The sequence below is a fragment of the Monodon monoceros genome, unplaced genomic scaffold (genome assembly GCF_005190385.1).
Source record: "Monodon monoceros isolate NGI ecotype Baffin Bay Population unplaced genomic scaffold, NGI_Narwhal_1 Super_Scaffold_9, whole genome shotgun sequence".
NCBI lineage: Eukaryota > Metazoa > Chordata > Mammalia > Artiodactyla > Monodontidae > Monodon > Monodon monoceros.
In genome coordinates this window covers 43,097,254-43,119,579 of record NW_021703786.1, presented here as the reverse complement: position 1 = coordinate 43,119,579, position 22,326 = coordinate 43,097,254, and the positions used below count along the sequence as shown (strand labels likewise).

General features: G+C 43.3%; 1 protein-coding gene across 1 annotated transcript in view; it reads left to right on the top strand.

Annotated features, from left to right (window-relative positions):
- DNAH9 (dynein axonemal heavy chain 9) overlaps window positions 1-22,326 on the top strand; it is a 301,339-nt gene that overhangs the window by 167,172 nt on the left and 111,841 nt on the right. The window contains exons 41-45 of the mRNA XM_029211821.1: window positions 94-333; window positions 6,344-6,505; window positions 10,907-11,103; window positions 17,076-17,238; window positions 19,007-19,130. Of these exons, the coding sequence (XP_029067654.1) occupies window positions 94-333; window positions 6,344-6,505; window positions 10,907-11,103; window positions 17,076-17,238; window positions 19,007-19,130 (886 nt within the window). The remainder of the gene's footprint in view (window positions 1-93; window positions 334-6,343; window positions 6,506-10,906; window positions 11,104-17,075; window positions 17,239-19,006; window positions 19,131-22,326) is intronic.

Below are 22,326 nucleotides of genomic sequence, written 5' to 3'. Positions count from 1 at the left end.
ATCTTATCCATATCCTGAAGAGGTGATTTCTGTCCTGTGACCACGGCTGTCTAACTCGTGGCCTCCCCCACGTGCCTCTGCTCCCCTATCCAGCGTCACTTCAGCGTGTTTGCCCTCTCCTTCCCGGGAGCAGATGCCCTGTCCTCCATCTACTGCACCATCCTGACTCAGCACCTGAAGCTTGGGGACTTCCCGGCACCACTGCAGAAATGCATCCCCCAGCTGATCCGTCTGGCCCTTACCTTCCACCAGAAGATTGCCACCACGTTCCTCCCCACAGCAATCAGATTCCATTACATCTTCAACCTCAGGGACTTGGCCAACATTTTCCAGGTGAGTCCATCGGCTCCAAGACACACTAGGAGGCTTAGCCATGTTCCTGTCCCCTCCATTCTTTGCCAAACTCTCAGGCAAAGGCACAGTTCATATGGAGTGATGAATGTACAAGTAAACAGAGTGCTGTGGGGTCCGTGAGGGTCTATTCAACATAATAGAATTCTCTTTGCCCATTAAGTTACTTCTTGGTAAGCAGAGTGTATTTACTTCTGAGTTGGTTCCTTCGGGCTGGAGAAGGTTCAGCATTTTGGAGATAATGTCATCTAATGGTTCCAACATGCCTAGAAAAGAAAGTGACACAGAAGCGAGAAAACTATTTTGCAGGCCCTGGTGGTACACCCATCATTCTTGGGATGAAAAATAACATCCCCTAAACCATGCAGGATAGCTCTGCTTCCTAAAGCCATGTCATACTATTCCGAAGACACCATCCGCCAGCCACTGGGATGCGTCAGTCCTAAAACTTCCAGGTTATTTTCCAGGTCAGAGCCATTTCAGATCCTTCCAGCTGCTCATCTGAATAGTGGTGGCCTGTGTCTGCCTGGTGCTTCCAGTTGCTTGCCCCTTCACTACCAAAACCTCCAGAGGGCAATGCAGCAAACCCAGCCCCCTCTTCCCCTTGGCCAGGTACCGCATCCTCTTGTGATGGGTCCACAGCCCTCCCATCCTGGATGAGAATCTGCAGAAACCACTTTTCAGAGAGACCCCTCTCCAGGGTAGTTCTGAGCCATTATTGTGGGAAAGTGCCTTTCATCCCAAGCAGAGGCCACATCTGTAGGGAACTATCAGCATGATCAGGGAGTGAAGCATGACCCTCCATGGGGATCCCATGTGTTTGGGGTTAATTACATTACCTGTGCAGGTAGGACTCTGGGGAACCTCAGACTAGCAAAGGTCCAGACTCTGAGGCCATAGAGCCTGCAGGTTCCATGGTCAAAAGAAGCAGAAACCTACTATTAGTTCAAAGATCCGAGAGTGATGCTCCCAAAAAGCTTGCCTGGAGGGTGGACCACAGCCCCACAGCCAGGTTGAGTCTCTGAGAGCTCCTGTAAGCTGGCTCAGGACAGCTCTCCTGGGTCACGTGCCTCCCAAGCGTTAACTCAGCTACAAATGAGGAAACACACCCACAGAGCCTACACAGCCAGCCAGGGAAGGAGCCAGAATAGAACCTAGGTCTTTCAAGTCCCTGGCCAGAACCCCTTTCCACCACGCCATTCTGTCCTTCTCACCCGTTCTTTCTATGAGGAGAACAGCATAAGACAGTTAAGGCAGCAAGAAAGACTCAGCTCCAAGCCTGTAAAACCCACAGCTCCGTGGCCCTCAGACCTAGATGGTGGCAAAGTTTGTGCATTCCCACGCTTACCTCCCATTTACTGAGTATTAATTGAGAAAAACTTCTTTTTTTTTTTTTTTTTTAATCACACAAGCGGTCTCTGAAATCTCACTGCGACAGGATGAGCTGGGGGCATCCCCATGTGCATCTTCCAGATGAGCAAAAAGGAGTTGAGCCATTTGATCAAATTCATGCTGCCCATAGTGGCAGAACTAAAGGTGAAAGAGGCCTTTGGTCTCCCTCACACGGAGCGCCAGCCCAGCTCCTGCCTGGACAGCGCCTTGTCACCTGTGTGACCTGAGATTCATACTCACAACAACCCTCTGGGATACACGTTATTATCCCGATTTAACAGAGGCTCGGAGAAGTTGCCAGCTGGTAGATGATGGCATGAATGGCCGTGGAGGTAGAAAAGTACAAACCATGTTAGTGGAGTAGCAAGTAGGTGGAAGCGAACAGTGACGAGGAGAGGTCGCGAGCAGTGAGATGGGGGAGGGAATTTGAGAACAGAGGGGATCCTTGTAAAAAGTCCGCCTTCAGTCTGTAATAAAGCTGGCGTTTATTGAGCCAGTCCTGCACCCTCTGCATCTATTAGCTAATAATTGAATCCTCACAACAACCATCTCAGGTAACATACCGATCATTTCCAATTTAGAAATGACAAAACCGTGCTACAGACAAATCAGGTAGCTTGCGTACGTTCAGCATAACTGGTAATCAGAAGCCTCATATCAAAAAACTAGGGGGGTCAGCTCTACTGTGCCGGGACGTCGGGGTAGCAAGCACTTCCTCAGGAAGGAGGGTTCTAGTCCAGCCTGTTTTGGTGGCAACCGTGCAAAGTCAAGGATTAACCAGGGAGGGGAGATATTGGCATGGGAGGCTAAGTCTGTTTCTTTTCCGGACTCAGGCAGCCTGAGTGGCACCCCCCGGGCTCTGTGTCCCAGCCTGGCCTCCCTGCAGCCTGCCAGCTGTCAGCCCCCTGCCCCAGATGGGGGAAAGTGCATCCCTACCGGAGCCCCTGCCTCCCTCCAGCGCCGCCCCTCCTCCCCCTCCTCCTCCAGAGCCGAGTTTCAAGGCCACAGCTTGGCTACAGCATCCCCCTCCCGCCCCCTCCGCCCTGCTTGTCTGAAGAAGGCCTGACAGAAGAGCATAAGGGAGGGTGTTGTCCCCGGGGAGACAGGCGCTGCCTGGAGAACACACTGTTTTCCTCCATCCAGCTTGATCCAAGGCTCAATCATTCAGACCTCCTCTGCACTTCACGCACTCTGTCCAGAAATCGGGCATCAGGACAGAATTTGATAGTGCCCCGAGTAGCAGAAATCATTAACCGTTCCCATCTCAGTGCTACACAAAACTGTCTAAGACGGTGCAAAGTTTGCTCTTGACGTGCTCTCATCGACTCAGCCCTTAATTGTCAGTCAGCCTGAGTGTTCGGCTGTAACAGGGCTTATACACATCAGCTGATGGCACCCCTCACTGTAAAACCCAGTCCCGGAGTCAGCATTCCCGGCGGGGCTTCTTCCTGCCGTCTGCACCTCGCACAGGGCTGGTACCTAGGAGACCCGGGAAGGAGAAGGGCCGAGATGTATGTGTGGGTGGGCCCAAAGGGACCTAATGAGATTGCTCTCTTTTTCTAAAATAAACTTTTATTAAAGTATAGCATCCAAGTAGAAAAGCACACAGGCCATAAGCATAGAGCTTGGTTGTCACAAAGTCATCACAGCTATGTAACCACAACTCAGATCAAGAAGTACAACATTCCCAGCATCCATGGAACTCCTCCTTTTTCTTTCTTCCATTCACTGTTTTCTCCTCCTTCCAGAGCTAATTACTGTCTGGACTTCTAACACCATAAGTTATTTTGGCCTATTTGGGTACTTTATATAAATGGAATCATATGGTAAATATCCTTTTGTGTCTTTGTTCAATATTACATTTGTACTTATATATACAATCATGTCATTGGTAAAAATGAATCATAGTAACAATTTCTTTCTTTCCAACCCTTAAATCTTCTAATTTCTTTTTCTTACTGTGCTGGCTACAGCTGCCACTACAAGGAAGAGAAGTGGTGAGAGTGGCATTTTGCAGCATTCCTAATTTTAGGGGAAAGCTTTTAATAGTTGGCCATTAAGTGTGATGCTTACTATAGATTTTTGTGGATGCTCTTTACCAGTTTAAGAAAATTTCCTTCTGTTTATAGTTTACCAAGAGTTTTTTTTTTTATCATGAGTATTTGTTGAAACTTAAATGATTTTTCTATATCTGTTGAAATAATTATATCCATTTTTTTCTCCATTTTTTCTGGAAATGGGATAAATGGGATAAATGACATAGATTATTTTTGAATGTTAAATCAACCTTGCATTCCTGTAATCAACCCAACTTAGTTGTTACATGGTGAACTTATTTTATTTTCTGGATTTCATTCACTGTTTTTTTCTATATAACATTTGCACCTATATTAATAAGGTTTTCCTATAATTTCTCTTTCTTCTTGTATTCTGAGTTTATGAAGTCCTCATAAAAAATGCATTGGGAAACGTTTCCTCTTTTTCTACTCTCTGGAAGATTTTTTAAAACACTGCATTGTGCCTTTCTTAAATGTCAGAAGAATTTAATGATGAAACCATCTGAAGTTTTCTTTGTGAAAGACTAAATTATAAATTCAATTTCTTTTTTTTTTTCTTTTCTTTTTTTTTTTTTTGCGATACGCGGGCCTCTCACTGCTGCGGCCTCTTCCGCCGCAGACCACAGGCTCCGGACGCGCAGGCCCAGCGGCCATGGCTCACGGGCCCAGCCGCTCCGCGGCATGCGGGATCCTCCTGGACCGGGGCACGAACCCGCGTCCCCCGCATCGGCAGGCGGACCCTCAACCACTGCGCCACCAGGGAAGCCCTATAAATTCAATTTCTTTAATACATATTAGACAATTCACATTTTCTGTTTCTTTATGTATCAGTTGTGGTAAGATGTCAGTGTCATCAATTTCTAATTTATTGGCACAAAATTGTTTATAGTATCCTGTTGTTATCTTTTAAGTATCTGTTTTATCTGACATATGTTCTCTTTTTTATTCTGGCCATGTGTGTCTTTTCTGTTTTTCTCTTTCTGTCTTCTATCAGCCCTACCAGGGAGTTATCAATTGTGCTAGTCTTTTCAAAAGAAATGGAAAAAGAAAAGAAAAGTATACCAATATTATGTGTTTGACTTTATTGGCTATCTCTATTTGATATGTTTTTTATATTATTAAAATTTGCTCTTTTCTTTATAATCTCTTTCTTCCTACTTACTCTGGGATTGGGGTAAGTTTATTCTTGTTTTCCTAACTTCTTGACATGGCTACTTAGATCATTAATTGTCAGCCTTTCACCTCTTCTGAAATGTTTATCTTAAGGCTATAAATTTATCTCTAATTGTACCATTCACTGCATCATGCAGGCTTTTATGTGTTATATTTTTTTTCATTCGTTTCATAATATTCCTTAATTTTCCCTGTGATTCCTTCTTTAACCCATGGGGTATTTGGAAGTATATTGCTTTATTTCCAAAATTTAGAGGCACTCAACATGACCTGGAAGAAGCAAACCTGCACAAAGAAAAGTAATTTTAGAAACTTATAATTCTTCTATATTAATAGAGATTTATATATAAAGGGTTATGTGGGGCACATCAGAGGGATGTTGTTGGACAGGAGAGGAGATGCCCTGGAATACTTCAGCAGAGAGCAGTGGAGCTAGATCTTGAAAGACGAGCCAAGGAAGTAAAGCAGAAGGCATGGAGGCACAAAAGTATTCGGGGTTAGAAAATAATTTGCAGTTTGTGAAACTGAAATCTAGATTTTATGGGAAGTGATGGTAAGTGTGATGAGGAAGCAGACTGGTAGTCTTATTATGTCCAGATCTTTATGCCACATGGATGAATCTGAGCATTATTCTGTCCATAATGAGGAACAATTAAAGGACCCCTTTTCTTGTAAGACAAGAAAGAAAGCAATGAGGGCAAACAAAGCATCGATGAGCTTGAAGTTATAGGATCTGAAGTCATCGAAAGGCTCTAATCTCAGTGGTCTCCATTTTTCCTTGAAAAAGAGGGATAGGACACTGGCTAATAGTAACAGAGAGGTGACAAATTTGAAAAGAAGAGTAAATATTTGGAACAATCCCTGAGGTATATAAGAAGGAGAACTTACTAGAGATGAATAAATGGATTACTGGCCTGCGAAGGTTAGCTATATTCATTCCAGCCCTATGTCATCGTTCTGATTTTACATAAGCAATCATCACCCAGATTAGTTTTCAAAGTGGTACTTGTAGAAGAGAAATACAGCAGAGAAGCAGCCTCACCTCTCACTGTGGTGATTTGGAAAGTAGTGGTTGAAATTCCAGGCTCTCAGGTCAGATAGACCTGGTTTCAAAACTGTGTGGTTTTGAACTAAGGCCACTTACCTTATGACATTGGGCATGCTTCCTGTCTTTCTGAATCCCAAACTTCACATTATACAGAATGACTATTGTAAAAATTACTTTGTAGCATCACGGATGGTTAAATGAGCTTTTTCTGGCAAAACATCTAGTTCAGTACCTGTCACATACTGGCTCCTATCAATTGTAACTGTTGTAGTTTTAAATTGCTATTCATGTTATTTTTTGTTGCTGTTTATTCTCCTTAAAGGGCATTCTCTTCTCCTCTGTGGAATGTGTAAAATCCACACAGGACCTAGTAAAGCTCTATCTGCACGAATCAAATCGGGTTTATCGGGATAAGATGGTGGAAGAGAAGGACCTTGATCTTTTTGATAAGATCCAAGCAGAAGTGATCAAGAAAATTTTTGATGTGAGTATTACCCTGTGAATTTATATTTACATTTGAAAAATAATCATGATTATGCAAGTGATCACCCAAATGATAAAAATCTAGCCCATAAATTGAAGAAGATCAGGATTAGATAAGGAAATAAAATCTGTCATTATTTTGCCTAAGTGAAAACTGCTGGAGCAAGAAGAGACACACATTAATCATAGAATCTCAGTGTTGTGAGGTCTGTGCAGCCCATCTGATCCAATCCTCGTCCTATATTAATGCCTCTCAGTACCATTGCTCAGATTGGTCATCCCAGATAATGCACCAGCATCCTTGGAAATACACTATCCTGTCTTTCCAAAGGCAGCCACTTTGGAATGGCAAATGGCTGGAAATTTAGAACGATTTTGAAATTTGGAACCTTTGGAACAACTTTAAAGACTGGAGATTTATTTAAATAATTCTCTGAAATTCATTTCCCTGTCTACTAATCCTAGGTCTACATGACAAACCTTCAGATATTTTAAGACCATTTATCTTGTCCTTCCTTGGTCTTCGCTTTTCCAGGCCAAAGAGCCTCTGTTCTGTTAGCCGTTTCTGACAAGACTTATTTCCAAACCCAAAGCAATTTGACATCATCTGTATTACTCTTCCATCAGTTCTCCCCTCTGAAATCATGGTGTCTGACTTTCATCACACAACCCAAGTGGGGTCTGACCAAAATCAAGACCATCATTCCCCTCTTCTTATATACTATAATTTTTGTTAACTGTGTTTGCCAAAATGTGTCTTGCTAAACAGTTGTACCACAATATACTCCTTGGAAAGAAGGTATCCATGATGAAATAAGTTGAGAAAGTACTTCATATTTTTCCTATCCCCATAACATTTTATTGTTTTTAATTTTTTAAATTGAAGTTTAGTTGATTTACAATGTTGTGTTAATTTTTGCAGTATAGCAAAGTGATTCAGTTTTTTATATTCTTTTCTACTATGGTTTATCACAGGATATTGAACATAGTTCTCTGTGCTCTACAGTAGGACCTTACTGTTTATCCATCCTATATATAATAGTTTGCATCTGCTAATCCCAAACTCCCAATCCATCCCTCCCCACCACCCTCCCCCTTGGCAACCACAAGTCTGTTCCCTATGTCTGTGAGTCTGTTTCTGTTTCGTTAAGTAAGTTCATTTGTGTCATATTTTAGATTCCACATATAAGTGATACCATATGGTATTTGTCTTTCTCTTTCTGACTTACTTCACTTAGCGTGATAATCTCTAGTTCCATCCATGTTGGTGCAAGTGGCATTACTTCATTCTTTTTCATGGCTGAGTAGTATTCCATTGTGCAAGATATATGAGAAAGTACTTCATATTATAGCCCTCTCTTGGAAATATACAGTACATTCAGCACATTAAAGCCCTGAAAATCTTGAATAAGCCTGATTCGTGCATCGTTTCCCAAACATATTGGACCCTAAAACTCTTTTCCCTACATAAAACCTGGTAATAATTTGAAGAATGAATGATTGATAGAATATACCCAGGAGAGTACAGGTATATGTTAACACAGCCTAAGATCTTATGACATTTCTTAGTGTCAAAATTACCCCACAACTAACAGTGAGCTTTCTGTTGAACAGAGCACCAGATTTTCCACACATACTGCTTATCTATCCTCTCTTGAACTTAGAATAATCAAATCTTGTATTTAAATATACCACACTGTCCCTATGCTCACCTTGTTAGGTTTAGCTCCATATTTTTTCCTGATAAGATTCTGGGTCCACCTCTGAAGATATATACAGTTTATTCCAACCTATATGACAGCTTTTTGAATGTTTGGACAGCATTTTAAGTAACTTATCTCAGTCTTCTCTTTACTAGTCCAAACACCCTAAATTCCTCCACTTGTCCCATCCTTTTTAAATGGCCTGATGTTCAGCACTCTCACATCATAGCTGCCTGTCTGTGAGCATCGTAGAATTTGCCAATTTGTGTGTTCATTGTTAGCTCTGCACATGAGCCCTGACTGTCTTCTTAAGTTGGTCTGAGCTAGCACTTTAGAATAACAACATTCAGTCTTTGAAATAGAAGTTCCTACGTGGGTCTGTCTACTAAGAACACATCCTTTTGATCATAGACCTAGATATAATTAATACTGCCATCATCCTTCCCCAACAACATTTAAAATGCCAATCTGAAGCACCCTGGCTACACCAAATCTTTGCATTGGTATTAAAGAAAAGTTGCCTATACTCAGCCATAAAAAAGAATGAAATAATGCCACTTGAAGTAACGTGGATGGAACTAGAGATTATCATACTAAGTGAAGTCAGTCAGAAAGAGAAAAACAAATACCATACGATATCACTTATATGTGGAATCTAAAATATGACACAAATGAACCTATCTATGAAACAGAAACAGAATCATGAACATAGAGAACAGACTTGCGTTTGTCAAGGAGGAGAGGGTTGGGGAAGGGGTGGATTGGGAATTTGGGATTAGCAGATGCGAACTATTATATATAGAATGGATAAACAACAAGGTCCTACTGTACAGCACAGAGAACTGTATTCACTATTCTATGATAAACCATAATGGAAAAGAATATTTTTAAAAAAGAATGTATGTGTGTGTGTGTATATATATATATATATATATATATATATATATAACTGAATCACTTTGCCGTACAGCAGAAATTAACACAATGTTGTAAATCAACTATACTTCAATAAAAAAGAGAAAAGTTGCCAAATTTCCAACACGGAATTGATACAGTCCTGTTTCCACCGTTAAAAGCTTAAAGTTCTCTTATTTGTGGCCATTATATGATACAACATCACTATTAAGAAATCTTTGATTCACTGGGTGGGTTGGTTTTCTCTCTTCCTTCTACACATCTGGCTGTGATCATAAAATCAGAGCCTTGTTTTGTTCATCAGAGAGTCTTTGTAGACCAGGCTTTTCAGAACTGCACTTTCGTTGTTCTTCTGCCAGATCATTAGTGTAAATTGACTGCCATCGGAACTGCTTCCCGGTATATTAGCCCATTTTCAAACTAGGTAGATGTATTCCCATATCCCTTTCCCACATGTTTTCCTCAACCAGCAAGAATGGCTCTCCTGCATCACATTAAATCTTATCCAAATGTCTGGACATTTGTTGTTACTATCTAGCAAAGCCAGCATAGTTTAAAGGTTTTCTATGGCCCTGAAACCACCTTCAAAATATAATAACTCTTTGATATTTAACTCTTTCTACTTCTTTCATCTTATAACCAAGCAGCAGTCCTGGCTTCTTGTAGATGTCACTGTTATCCTCACTTTCCCTCCCTCCATTAGGTTTGATGCATCTTGTCCCCTGGGCTCACAAGACTAACCCTACAGTGACGTATGCCCTGGGTAATGCCTCTGCTGTTGAATAGCATGCTGATTTCCCCCTTCCCAGGTGGATCCTCCATTCTGAACCTTAGAAAAGAACAGCAGGTGGGGACAATTGTTCATGCTGGCATAAATTCCTACTTACGCATTAGCAAACCTATTCTTTCTTGGACTCAATTCCTCTACAATCTCCACCTCTTGAAGTCTCAAACATTTGCGTTTGATAAGTAAATAGTTCCTTTCTGAATTTAAAAAAAAAATTAGCTGCCTCTTGGAAACTTAAAGGATAGACTGGTAGTGAAGAGACATAGACCCCCCTATCTTTTAAGTCAGTTGAGTTTTACTGGGTATTTATTAAACATGCTGAGGTCTGTCCTGTGGGCAAGGGCTGACACACAATAAGCCCAAATCTTTAAAAATGTTTTATAAATGGGGGTTCTGCTGTCAATGTTTTAATATTAGCATTGTTCCCATAAACGAATCAGTCACCTAAGGACGGCTCATGGCAGATTTTTCAGAAACCAAGCCCTCTGGGTTGAGCCTATAACGTTGGGGCTGGCAACCTATAGTGTGCAGTCTCACAGGAAATAGAAAAGGATGTTCTATGACACTGCTATGGGTTGGGAAGCAAGACCTGTCTGAATGGATGTGGGAGAGGTGAGGCCATTGGGCCAAGGACTGGTGCAACCCAATCCTAGTGAAAGAGCCCCTGCGGAGGGAAATGCACCCGTGTGTCCCCTCCACTGCTCTGCTCGGACAGGGCTCTCACTGTACGTGAGGGAAGGGCACCTCCCACCTTCCATGTCCCATCCTCAGCCCACAAGGAATAACCAACATCATCTGTGACTTCTCATACGTCGTAAATGAATGTTAAACATACACATTTTAAGGGCTTCTCAAGAAAAAAGGAAGTGTTGGAAGCAGCACTGATAATTTTTAGAGCATGCTCAGAGAGAAAATGCAAATGAGGTGTCTCCACTCTGTGTGGAACCAGAACTGAGAGTCACTAAGGAGGGTCCCTGTCCCTGTGTCTCATCACCAGGATCTCAAAGAGACAGTGGAACAGACCCAAAGCCTGAACATGTATTGCCATTTTGCAAATGGTATCGGGGAGCCCAAGTACATGCCTGTACAATCGTGGGAACTTTTGACCCAGACTCTGGTGGAGGCCCTGGAGAACCACAACAAAGTCAACACAGTGATGGACCTGGTTCTCTTCGAGGACGCGATGCGCCATGTGTAAGTGTGCTTCTCATCGTGCCTTTCCTCAGCTGTCTCCTCTTCCCAGTGTCAGGGGTCTCATTTGGACACTTGATGACACTTTGATGAAACGGGAAAGCAGCTACTGCTTCTGCCATGAAGGTCAAGATGGCGGCTGGTAGAGCAGCAGCTGTGGCTTCTGCCACTGGCTATAGCCGGGGCAGCATCATGATGAACTTGGGAGGAGCTGGATTTATTTCCTTGTCTGCCATTTAAGTCCTGGGCCTGATCATGGTGACACCAAGGGAAAATGGGAGGTCATAAAATAAGGCACCGAGCAGCTCAGGACCTGCACTCCCAACTCATACTAGTCCAGTGAGATGGAAGGTTTTAAGTGCACATGTTTCACCAATTAACTCTCTTTTTGAGTCTTGCTGCTATCAAGTGAACCATGGAGAGCAGTCACCAAGCCTCCCAGGTAGTTTATACTCACACTGATGCTAATCCTATACTGTTCTTCATATTCCCCATCTGAGGTGCATTGACCACTCCTCCTGCCTTCTACAATCTCTCCACCCTGCCCCCTGCTACCCAGAGTCTCCAACAGCAAAATCCACTTTATCTTCAACTTCTCTGAACTTCCACACTGATGAATTCTAACTGAAACCTAACTGAACCCTGCATTGAGGAAAGCAGTTTTTTTCTTCCCCATTCTATACACCCCAGAGCCTAGAGAGAGGTACAGACCCTCCTTCTCCCCCACCCCACCCCAGTGGCATATTTAAACCATTTCTCCTTTTATCGTTTATGAACCCCAGTTCTTTTGAAGCACAAGTACCTGGACATCCCTACTCATCACCCCTCCTTGTCACTGTCATCTGCTGACATCCCGTTGCTCCCCATCATTTACCACCTACCTCAGTGCTTGGACCACTTTCTCTCCTCAGCCACCCCTTTCTTCATTCCTGGCATCTGTGTGTCGCCTGGTCTTTCTGTTCCTTGGCCTCCTTAGCTCCAGCGATGTTCCTTACATCCCACCTCAGCGACTCACTCACGTGTTCCTGGCCTAGAAGTTCTGTCATCAATAACGAACCCACACCCAAAATCTCAAATTCAAACATCCCACTCATTTGTCTCTCCTACCCCTCCACTAACCTGCTCTAGTTTTTATTCCAGCTATACTTATTTCCCAGTTTTACTGAGATACAACTGACATATAACATTGTATACATTTAAGGTGTAAAACGTAATGATTTAAGTATATATTGCAAAATGTTACCACCATAAGGTTAGCTAACAACCATCACCTGACATAGTTATTTTCCTTGTTATGAGAGTCTTTCAGATCAACTCTCAAATACACAATAGAGTATTGTTAATTACAGTCATCGTGTTGTACATTACATCTCCAAAACTTACTTATCTTATAACTGGAAGTTCATGCTTTTTGACCCCATCACCTAATTCCTCCACCCACCTCTGGCAACCACAAATCTGACCTGTTTCTGTGTGTTCGGTTTTATTGGATTCCACGTATAAGGCAGATAATACAGTATTTACCGTTCTCTGTCTTATTTCACTTAGCATAATGCCCTCAAGGTCCATCCATTTTGTTGCAAATAAATACATTCCAGCTATTCTCAAACTTCATCAAGACTTCATTTCATGGAACCACCTACTTTCTCAAACTCCTTTATCCTTCTGTCCACCATGTCTTTACTTTCCTCGACCACCATAGACTCCATCACCCAGTACAAGCTCCCCTAACTTTCCTGTCATTGCATCCATGTGACAAAGCTCTACTCTAGCTAAACCTCACTATCTTCTTTCTCCACACCTGCCCCTAGACATGTGGAGATTATTGAAGAAAAACCATCATCATGTTGACTTGATTTTCTTGCGATTGTCAGCCACAAATTTCAAGTGGGCCCTCAACTTTGCTAGAAACTCTCCTCTATGACCCTGGGCAGATTGCTGTCTTCCCCTTTGTGTGATGACTGCATCACACCTTTCTCTCCTCTTCTCAAGCTTCTAACATCTCTCCCCTCTCTTTATTCCCAATTGAGCACAATTTTGCTGAGATAATGAAAGCAGCCAGAAGACAATTCTCTCATCTCCCTGGCATCAGATCGAACAGCCTCTCTGTATCCCACCTGCATCCCACCCACAAGTCCTGCCTTCTGTACTATTTCAGCTAAGGAACCATCCTTGTGCCTACCTGAGGCCAAACCCTCCACGTGTGCCCTGGTTCCCATCTCCTGTCACCTTCTCAGTGACTTTACTCCCTCCTGCAATGATCCTTCCCTCCCTCTTCCCTCTCTTCTTTTTTTGGGGGGCTGTGCCTCACCACTTGTGGGATCTTAGTTCCCTGACTAGGGATTGAACCCACACCCTCAGCAGTGAAAGCACCAAGTCCTAACCACTGGACTGCCAGGGAATTCCCTCTCTCCTCTTTTCTCTTTCCTTCTCTTCCCTCTTCCCCATCATCAGTTCATTCATTTCTGGATCATACATATCAGCATACAAACATGCCATGTTATCATTTATCCAAAAAAGAATAAACTATTCCTTGACTCTTATATCTCTTTCACCCCCTACCCCTGTTTCTCAGCTCCTATTCAAAAAAAAACTCATCAGAAGGGTTGCCTTTACTTTTCATACTTTCTTGCTTCTCATCTGTTCCTTGGTCCATTTCTTACCACTTGAACAAAGAAGCTCTTATAAAAGTCACCACAGACCAACCTCTGGCTAAAGTCGGTTGTCACTGCTGTGTCCTTACCTTGTACTATTTGACTCCCCTGCTACATTTGTCATGATTAATCACTCTGTTAATTTGTATACAGCCATCCGTCCATCCATCCAACACCTATTTATTGATTAGATGGTCTTAGTATGAGTGTAGGGATCTTTGTCTTATTCACTGCTACATCCCCAATACCTAGGACAGTGCCTGGAACATAGCAGGTACTCAGTAAAATTTCTTAGCACATCATATAGGATAAATGATACAGAGGAAAACAGAAAGGTAAAAGGGATAGAGAGTCCTTGGAGGTACGTGCAGTTGTAAATAGGGTGGTGAGGGAGGCTTCACCAAGGAGGCGGCATTGGATCTGACATGTGAGACCCGCACTGAACACAGCTCACCACGGGCTGGTGCACGGTGTTCTGCCTGCATCAATTCTCTTGGGCTTCGCAAACACCTTGAAGAAAGTCAGGTCTACTATTATCCCTATATTATAAGTAAGGGAACTGATACCCAGAGAGATGAGGGAATTTGTCCAGCATCACACACACCCCAGGAAGAGGTAAGCCAAAGCCAACACTCATGCAGAGTGTCCGCTCAGGACCATCACACTACAATGCTTCATACATTCCCCTAATCCAGTGTAAACTCCTTGAACACACAGACTCTCTTGCTCACTGCTGAATCCCCGGTACCTTGGACAGCGTCTGGTGCATGGTAGATGGTCAGTAATAAGGGTTTTAGGGTGTTTGTTCACTAATCTGGTGAAACTTCAGGGAGTATTTTCCCTCCTCTCTAAGAGCTACCAGAGCCTGTGTCATAGTCTTGGAATTGAAGAAAATCCTTGTCTTTTCAGGGTAAACGTAATTGGGAGAATAGCAAGTGATTCAGTCAATGTGGTTTCCAGCATGGGTGATCAAACTGCCTAATACTGTTCTTAAGGAAAAAATAAGACGATGAAAACTGGCTTTTCTCCTGAGGCTCCTAACCAGACTCTGAAGATAGTTTCCAAAGAGAAACCTGAGCTGCATTAGCAATGGCAAAATAACTGGAATAATGAACTGCCTTGAGGGGGACAATTTGGAAGAATAAAATGTATCTGGATGTATAATTTCCTATACGTTTGTTTTAAAATATCAATGTCCCATGACTTCCTTCTTGCACTGCCCTTCCCTCCCCTCCCGGGGGCTCCTTGATCCTCTTTGTTGCCTCTACCCGCAGAGAAAGCAGAAGCATTCCCCTCCTATACCAGAAAACGGAATGCCGAACAGCCCGGTGAGAAACACAGGTGACTAAGCTGTCGGCGTCACTCCACACAGTGCCCCGACGAGTCTGTACGCGCTCTCCCAGGAGCCCCAAGGGCCAGGCCCAAGTTCTAATCCTCATTCTGTCACTAATTGGCGGTGGTGCTTTGTGAAGGACACAACTTCTCCAAGCCTCAGTTTCCTCCTCCATGACAAGTGCTTCGCACTTACTAAGCGGTCCATGGTGTTAATCTTTATCTTTGCGCTGTTGTTTTCTTTCCCTAAAAGCACCATTTGCTCTCCTACTGACTTCCTTCACCATTTCAGCACATTCTCGTTCTACTTTTTCTGAAAGCTTCACACTAGATCTTTCCCCCTGCTTTTGGCATTATCTCCGTCTACCTTTTTCTTTGTTTTTTCATTCCGATGTGTGTTTTTCTGCCTCCTCTTTTTTCTCTTAGGATCGCTTCACGTTTATTAACAAAAAAATGAACTTCAGATGTACTTCTCTTGTGCCCCTTCTTTTGTGCATCTTATTGGTTCTCGTGCATGTGTGTGTGTTTGCGTGTGTGTCTGTGTGTGTGTGTGTGTGTGTGTGTGTGTGTGTGTGTGTGTGTTTAGTCTTCAATAAGCCAGCTTCCTCCAGCTGTGCTGTGGTACATTTTCAGCTTTTGTTTTTAATCTCCCAGAAACTCAGTAATGGGCTTAACTCTGACTGCCTTGGTTTTCTGGCCCAGGAATCCTTTAGAATATTGATCTTCTTTTTAGATTCTGTAATTTAAATGCAGAGTCCTTTGCCCTCGTCAGAGGTTGTTAATGAATCCCCAGCTGGAATCCAGTGCTGACAGTTGCAGACTTAACCATTCCTTCTTTGGAAACTTCAGCACTAATGATGCATTTCCATGTAGATATTGAATAGCATGGACCATGCTAAGCTGAGTTCAGGCCTTCCAGAATAGAGCTGGGTGTCGGGTGGCCCGCAGAACCTACTTGGACTTCTCCTCCCCCATGCCTGCCTCTCTCCTCAGTAATTCATTCCTGTCCCCTCTTTTTTTGAATCTGAAGGGAGGACCTGGATATCTTAGCGCCGTATTTCCTCCTTTTATCGTCGTAGCCAGGCACCGTCTCACGTAGACACGAAGCAGCACGAAGCAGATGGTGCCTCGCACCTACCTCACCTCAAATGCGATGCTGAGTATCAGGTCTGGGGCGCTCCGCTTACATTTCACAAAAATTTCTTGAATGCCTTTAATGTGCTAGCACTACAGAGAAAACAAGATGAGTATACACGCTCTTCAGATGTCTAGAAACCATGGTTTAATAAGGGAGCAAGAGGAGTGTACACCTGTCTGATACAAGACAGAGTATCACAACTAAATAATTATAAACGAAAAAGTAAAATCATAAAAAGAGCTAAAAGTAGTCAGTAAATACCTTCTGAGTATTTAGGGAAATAAAATGTCACTACATAAATTTAGTGACATACAAGCCCTCCACAGCAGCTTCATCACTGGTTATGTTATCCCCAGATACACTGGCTTAACTTGCACATTCGACTAGCACAGTCTAACATATTCTCACCCTCCAGTATCATAGAGTCAATTTGTGATCACTTCTACCCAAGAAGAAATTGATGCCACCATTCTGGGGGCCAGTTTTTCAGTATTTATCGAAAGTCGTGAAAAGTGTCTTACTAGGAACTTACCCTGCGGCCATAATTAGACCTATAAACCCAGGTCCCTCCTGTCAGCATCACACATGCCCTCCAATCCTGCCTGGCTGCCTTGGGCTCTTCCTCCACCACCACTGCTTCACCAGAGACTTTGGCTTAAAGCAGAACAGGGCGACCTCAGTCCACTCAGGCAAGAGGTGAGGCGAGGTTTGGGGACAATTTAACGCCCTCTTCCCAAGCTCAGCCCAGGATGTGCCTGCAAGGAGGGCTCCAGTCCCCACCCGGACCATTACACCTGCTCCTCACGGAGGGAAGTCTGATCAAAACCTGTGCCTCTGCTTCCCTCCCTCAGCTGCCGCATCAATCGCATCTTGGAGTGCCCGCGGGGAAACGCTCTGCTGGTTGGCGTAGGGGGGAGTGGCAAGCAGAGTCTGACAAGGCTCGCGGCTTTCATCAGCTCCATGGATGTATTCCAGATCATGCTGCGGAGAGGCTACCAGACTCCTGACTTCAAGGTAGGGGGCCGGGCAGCTGCGGGCGGGAGGCTCTGTCTCTCCCCGGCTGCCGACGACTCCCTGTCGCCCTGCATTAGCTCTCCAGCTCCCTCGCCCAGAATCTCCCCTTCATTACCTGTCCACCTTCTTCTTAGACTCTGGGCTGGTGACTGGGGGTGCTTCGACCCTGAGAACACCGACCTTCCCAAGGTCTGCATCTGGGAGACCTCAGCTGCCTTAGGTGCATCTGTAGAGCCTCAGCTCTCACCCAAATCGGAAGCACATCTACATCAAATTCAGCACACAGCTCTCCAGCGGCCCTAGCAGACAGAAGGAATACTGCCCAAGTTTTATAAGAGTTGCATGTATTAAAGGATGGGTTCAGTAACCACCAGCCGCTGGGACCTTCAGTGACATGAAGAGACGTAAGGCACTTAGGAGTCACAGTGCACGCCCTGAAAGTGGAGAAAGGCATTAAATACGACCCTCAGAGGTCACTTTGTCCAGCCCCCTGTTTTGATCCATGGCCAACAATAGAGGCCCAGTAGGGAGTCGTGAGGTCATTTCCATCAAGATGCTGCTCTTGCTGTCCCTGGGAGAATTCCAGCCTGCACAGAGCCAGACCCGTCCACCTGACTTCATAATCTCTCAGCTGGTCAGGCTCACTGCTGCTCTGAAACCACAGCTCAGCCTCTTGCGATTGGCCGCATCTAAGGTCATACTCCAGGTTCACATCAGGTCAATCTTTAGTGCTTCCAAAAAAGAAAAGACAAGATAGTGCTCATGAGAATCATGCATTTACAGAATGATCTAAGACACTGGTTCTCAACCTTGGCCATGTACTGGAATCCCCTTCAAATAATAGTGATGCCTGCATCCCACCCCCAAGAAATCCTGACTTAACTGTTCTGGGGATTGGCCTGGGCATCAGGACAGTTGAAAGTAACCTGGGTGATTCTAAGGAGAGCTGGGAAACACTGTCTTAAGTGATTCTGTAAATGCGTTGGTTGAGAACCACTGATCTAAAAGGAAGTTTATTAATGTCAAAGGGGAATTATTTGGACACAAAGGAAGCTCTGCTATAAGGAAATGTATGAGGCTGATATAGAATGAGCTTTGAGTCGTGTGAGAGAGAGATGACTAAGATTACGGACCAATGGCTGAGCTTCGAGAAAGGGATGCATCAAAGGAACCAAGAGTGACCAAGCTGGAAAAATTCAGGGCCTGGCATCCTAGCCCCAAACTTCATCTACCTATAGTTTTGAATGGATGTAAGTTCCTACCAAATGATTGTGTGTGCGTATGTGTGAGTGTGTGTGTGTACGTTCCCCAATATATTTTTTAACAGCAAAAGTCTTTGCTGGGGCTAGCCATAAGGACATAAGACTCTGCTACTATATGATATATTCATCCCCTAGGCCAGGAGGCCCAAGTACATGACTCTTCTGTCAGGACCAAGAGCAATCACTTGCCTCCCGGGGCAAGCCATTCATCTGTATGATGATATAAGTAACACAGATGAACAGGGGAACATCTCTGTCCTTTGGAAAGCTGTTACCTGTTTGCACAAAGCAGGAGCTCTAGAAGCTAATTCAGGAGCCACAGTGGTTGTATGAATTAAAGATCATCATTATTTATTCTACTTGCCCACCTCTATTGGGATCGAGGCCTGGGAATGAGGCATATTTTCCGGCCTGTGAGTGCAAGATAGCACTCCTCCCTCCCTCCCATTGCTGGTCTCTTATCAGGAAAGCCCTCTTCTCAGATATCTCTGACGTTGTTTCTGCAGGCGGACCTGGCCAGCTTGTGCCTGAAAGCCGGGGTAAAGAATCTCAGCACCGTGTTTCTCATGACAGACGCCCAAGTAGCTGATGAGAAGTTCCTTGTGCTCATTAATGACCTCTTGGCATCTGGTAAGAGACTCTCTGCACTTGAATGTCTCTAACCAATTCCTGCTGGAGTTGGAGTCATTCCAAGGTGGAGATTTTGTTCTAGGTCAGAAGAGCGAGGTCATAGAAATGAGGGAGAAAACTGACACAGCGGAGAACTGGTTCATCAAGGTCCTTCTAGGATTGCTGCTGGGCCTGCTGTCTTTTATTCTCCTTACATGCAAAACAGATAGCAGTCTTATGACTTTCTTAGTGGGACTAGATATGACAATAGGGGGAAAGTAGGTGAGGGCCTGCAGATCTGCTGAGTCCAGAGAGCAGGTGCTGTTCCCTCCCCACACCCAAGACGGAGAGAAACTGGGATGTGTTCAGTATTTCAGGGAGGGAAGGCATTAGCAGCAAGATACACACACAGAGTACCTGCACACACAGAACTTACCCAAGAGGGCAAGGTTAGGTTGCCGATTTAATTAATCAAGGATTCAGAACTTTATGAATTTTTCTTAGATTACAAAGAACGTGACAAAGGCTGTCTCAACTTCCCTGTGACACTATCAGTGCAAGACAGGACTTCAGTGGAAAGTTCAGTTATTGATACTTTGCTGCCCTTATTTTTTTAGGGATTCAGGACTTATGCCAACCATTCTAGAAAAAAAAGTTTAAGTATACACATATATGTATATACATATATGTATATATAAATATACATAAACATACACAAGAGATATATATATGTATATATACCCAAGAAGATAAAACAATATAGTATAAAAATTATGCATTTTCAGAAATTTGGGGTGTATGTATATTTATATTAATTAAAAGGAGAATATGATTTCCTGACTCTTAACCCAAATTTAGCATCTATAAAACCACCTCTTATCTGGGCTAATAAAATAGTCAGTGCACAGATGTTCTGAACAAAATTTCTGCTTCCAGATTTCCATTTCAGAAAGCCTGTTTCTCTACAGTTCACCTCCTGGCTCTCTGACTAAATCCTCTTTAGTTTATGAAGTCAAAGGACCGTGATCACAATATACTTCTCCAAAGTGTATTCCATGTCATATATATTTCAGGATGGCTCTTTCCATGCAATCTCTAGGAACTTTACTGCTTCAGAATCATTGACTGCTTCAAACTTTGTGCCCTTGTACCCCAGGCCATTTTACTATCACTTCCATGACGAGCCACTGGTCTTTGGTCCAGACCATACACTAGCAGGCTCTGTGAGCAACCTTCAGTTTCCTCCTGATGAGGACCAGAGTCGCATCAGGTTGGGACTGATGGCTCCAACCATAACCCTGATCCCACACTCTCGTTCCTTTCCCAAGCTGCCCTATTTAAGTTAGTTTCATATCCAGGAATTTGCCTACTAACTCTTATACCTTTTCTCCTCCAATCCAACAAATTGTCCTTTTCTTAAATACTGTCTTTTTAACATCCCACCACCTTCTACAACAGTATTTCACCTACAACACTGCCTCACCTTTTGTTATTTTACCAAATAATGAGAGACGGGTCCAACTGTCCTCCCACCCTGAAGCTGTGCCCTAAAGTCTAATTTCTAAAACAATCAAAAAAGGTAAAATTGTGCTTCCAAAGACTTATAGCTTTGGAGATGCCAGGCATGTTGCCAGCCTCACCCTGTATCTCATTTGGCTCCAATCCAGCCAGGTCACCTTCTCCTATAATAACGTCTGAGACACAAATGATGTTACACTTTTACCAATTGAAATTTTATTCCTCAATTAAGTATTTTTAATTTTTCATTTAGAAAACAACTTGTTTCAAGTTCAGATGAATTTTTGAAGCCCTGCCCAGTGAAAACTTAATGCAATCAGTGTGCTTCAAAGTCATGGAATTTCAAACTCACATTTTTAAGGCTTCTATACAAAAACAGGATTTACACACACATGTTAAAATGGAGCTACAATTAAAAGTAATACTTTTCTAATCTTCATCCCTTTTATCTTAACCATTTTGACAGGGAGAATTGAGCGTATCTGAGTTCTGATTTTCCCTGTTAGATAATTTCTGGCTAGAAATTAACTGACTGCCAGTCCAGGCAGAGCTACAGAGATTCCTCAGAGCCTCCCCATCCACTTAGTTTTTCAATTTTATGGGGTTGTGCAATCACTGCATTCTTGGATAACACAGTAGAGACTAGGAAACTATACATTGGGCTACCTTGTCATTAGCTCATCCCTCTCTAGTCATCTACAAATCCTATTAGGTTGAAGATAAGGTACAGTGAGCGAATTCCACTGATTCAACACTCCCCCAAGACATCTTCCTCAGTGACCTCATGATCTCGTGCCATAGGCTCTCTGCTTTCCTCCCACACTTCTTTAGCTCATTGTTTCATCCCTTGGTTTCCTGACACCATTTCCAGAATCAAACTGTATTGGTAATTCAGCACATAAAACCCACCTCTGACACCACCCAAACATTTCAGAACCCATCATTATGCCACTTGCATCTCAGATTGGTTACAGACTGACAGTAAGAAATCCTCCACTCAAAGTTAAAAAATTAAATCAAGTTTCTTAGCAAAAGCAACATAATTGTATAAGAAGCAGGGTGGCCACCTAAATCAGAGTGAATGAAGCCTATCTTTCAGTCACTTCCTTTGGCTACCAGAGTCCTTAATGGGGCTCATGAAGCTTCTGGTGAAACTATGCATGAAATGTTGGCCCTTGCTGAGTCTGAAAAGTTCAATTCTTGCTATGTCCTTGTTGCCCTGTATAATAATTCCTGAAGAATGTACACTGGCCGTCAAAAGCAGGTATTTAAAAACTCTCACAACATTTGTTCTCTCTTGGTCCTCCTTCAAGCAAACTCAGCATCAGCACAGGCCCATCCTAGTCTAAAGGGAGAAAATAGAACCCTTTCCTGGTTTTTTGGTACAGCACACCTGCCTCCAGGTTTCCAGCGTTCCAGAAAGCCCATTTTACTGCAGTCCCAGCTAAGAAGAACTAGTCTGCTCCAGGTGTGGTGTCTTTTCCTCTCCTTACTCTGCCAGATTTCATACTTCATTTTACTTTGGGATCTTATGTTGGGATTTCCTTATGTGGGATTTCCTTTTTGCTTTTCAAAAGGCTTAACTGTTCACTCCAAAAATTAATATTTCTCTTCCCTGGCTCAGACTAGATCACTTTGCATCTATTTGTGTATTCAAAACCATTTATTAAGCTTCCATGTTCCAGTCAGTAACCTCTAT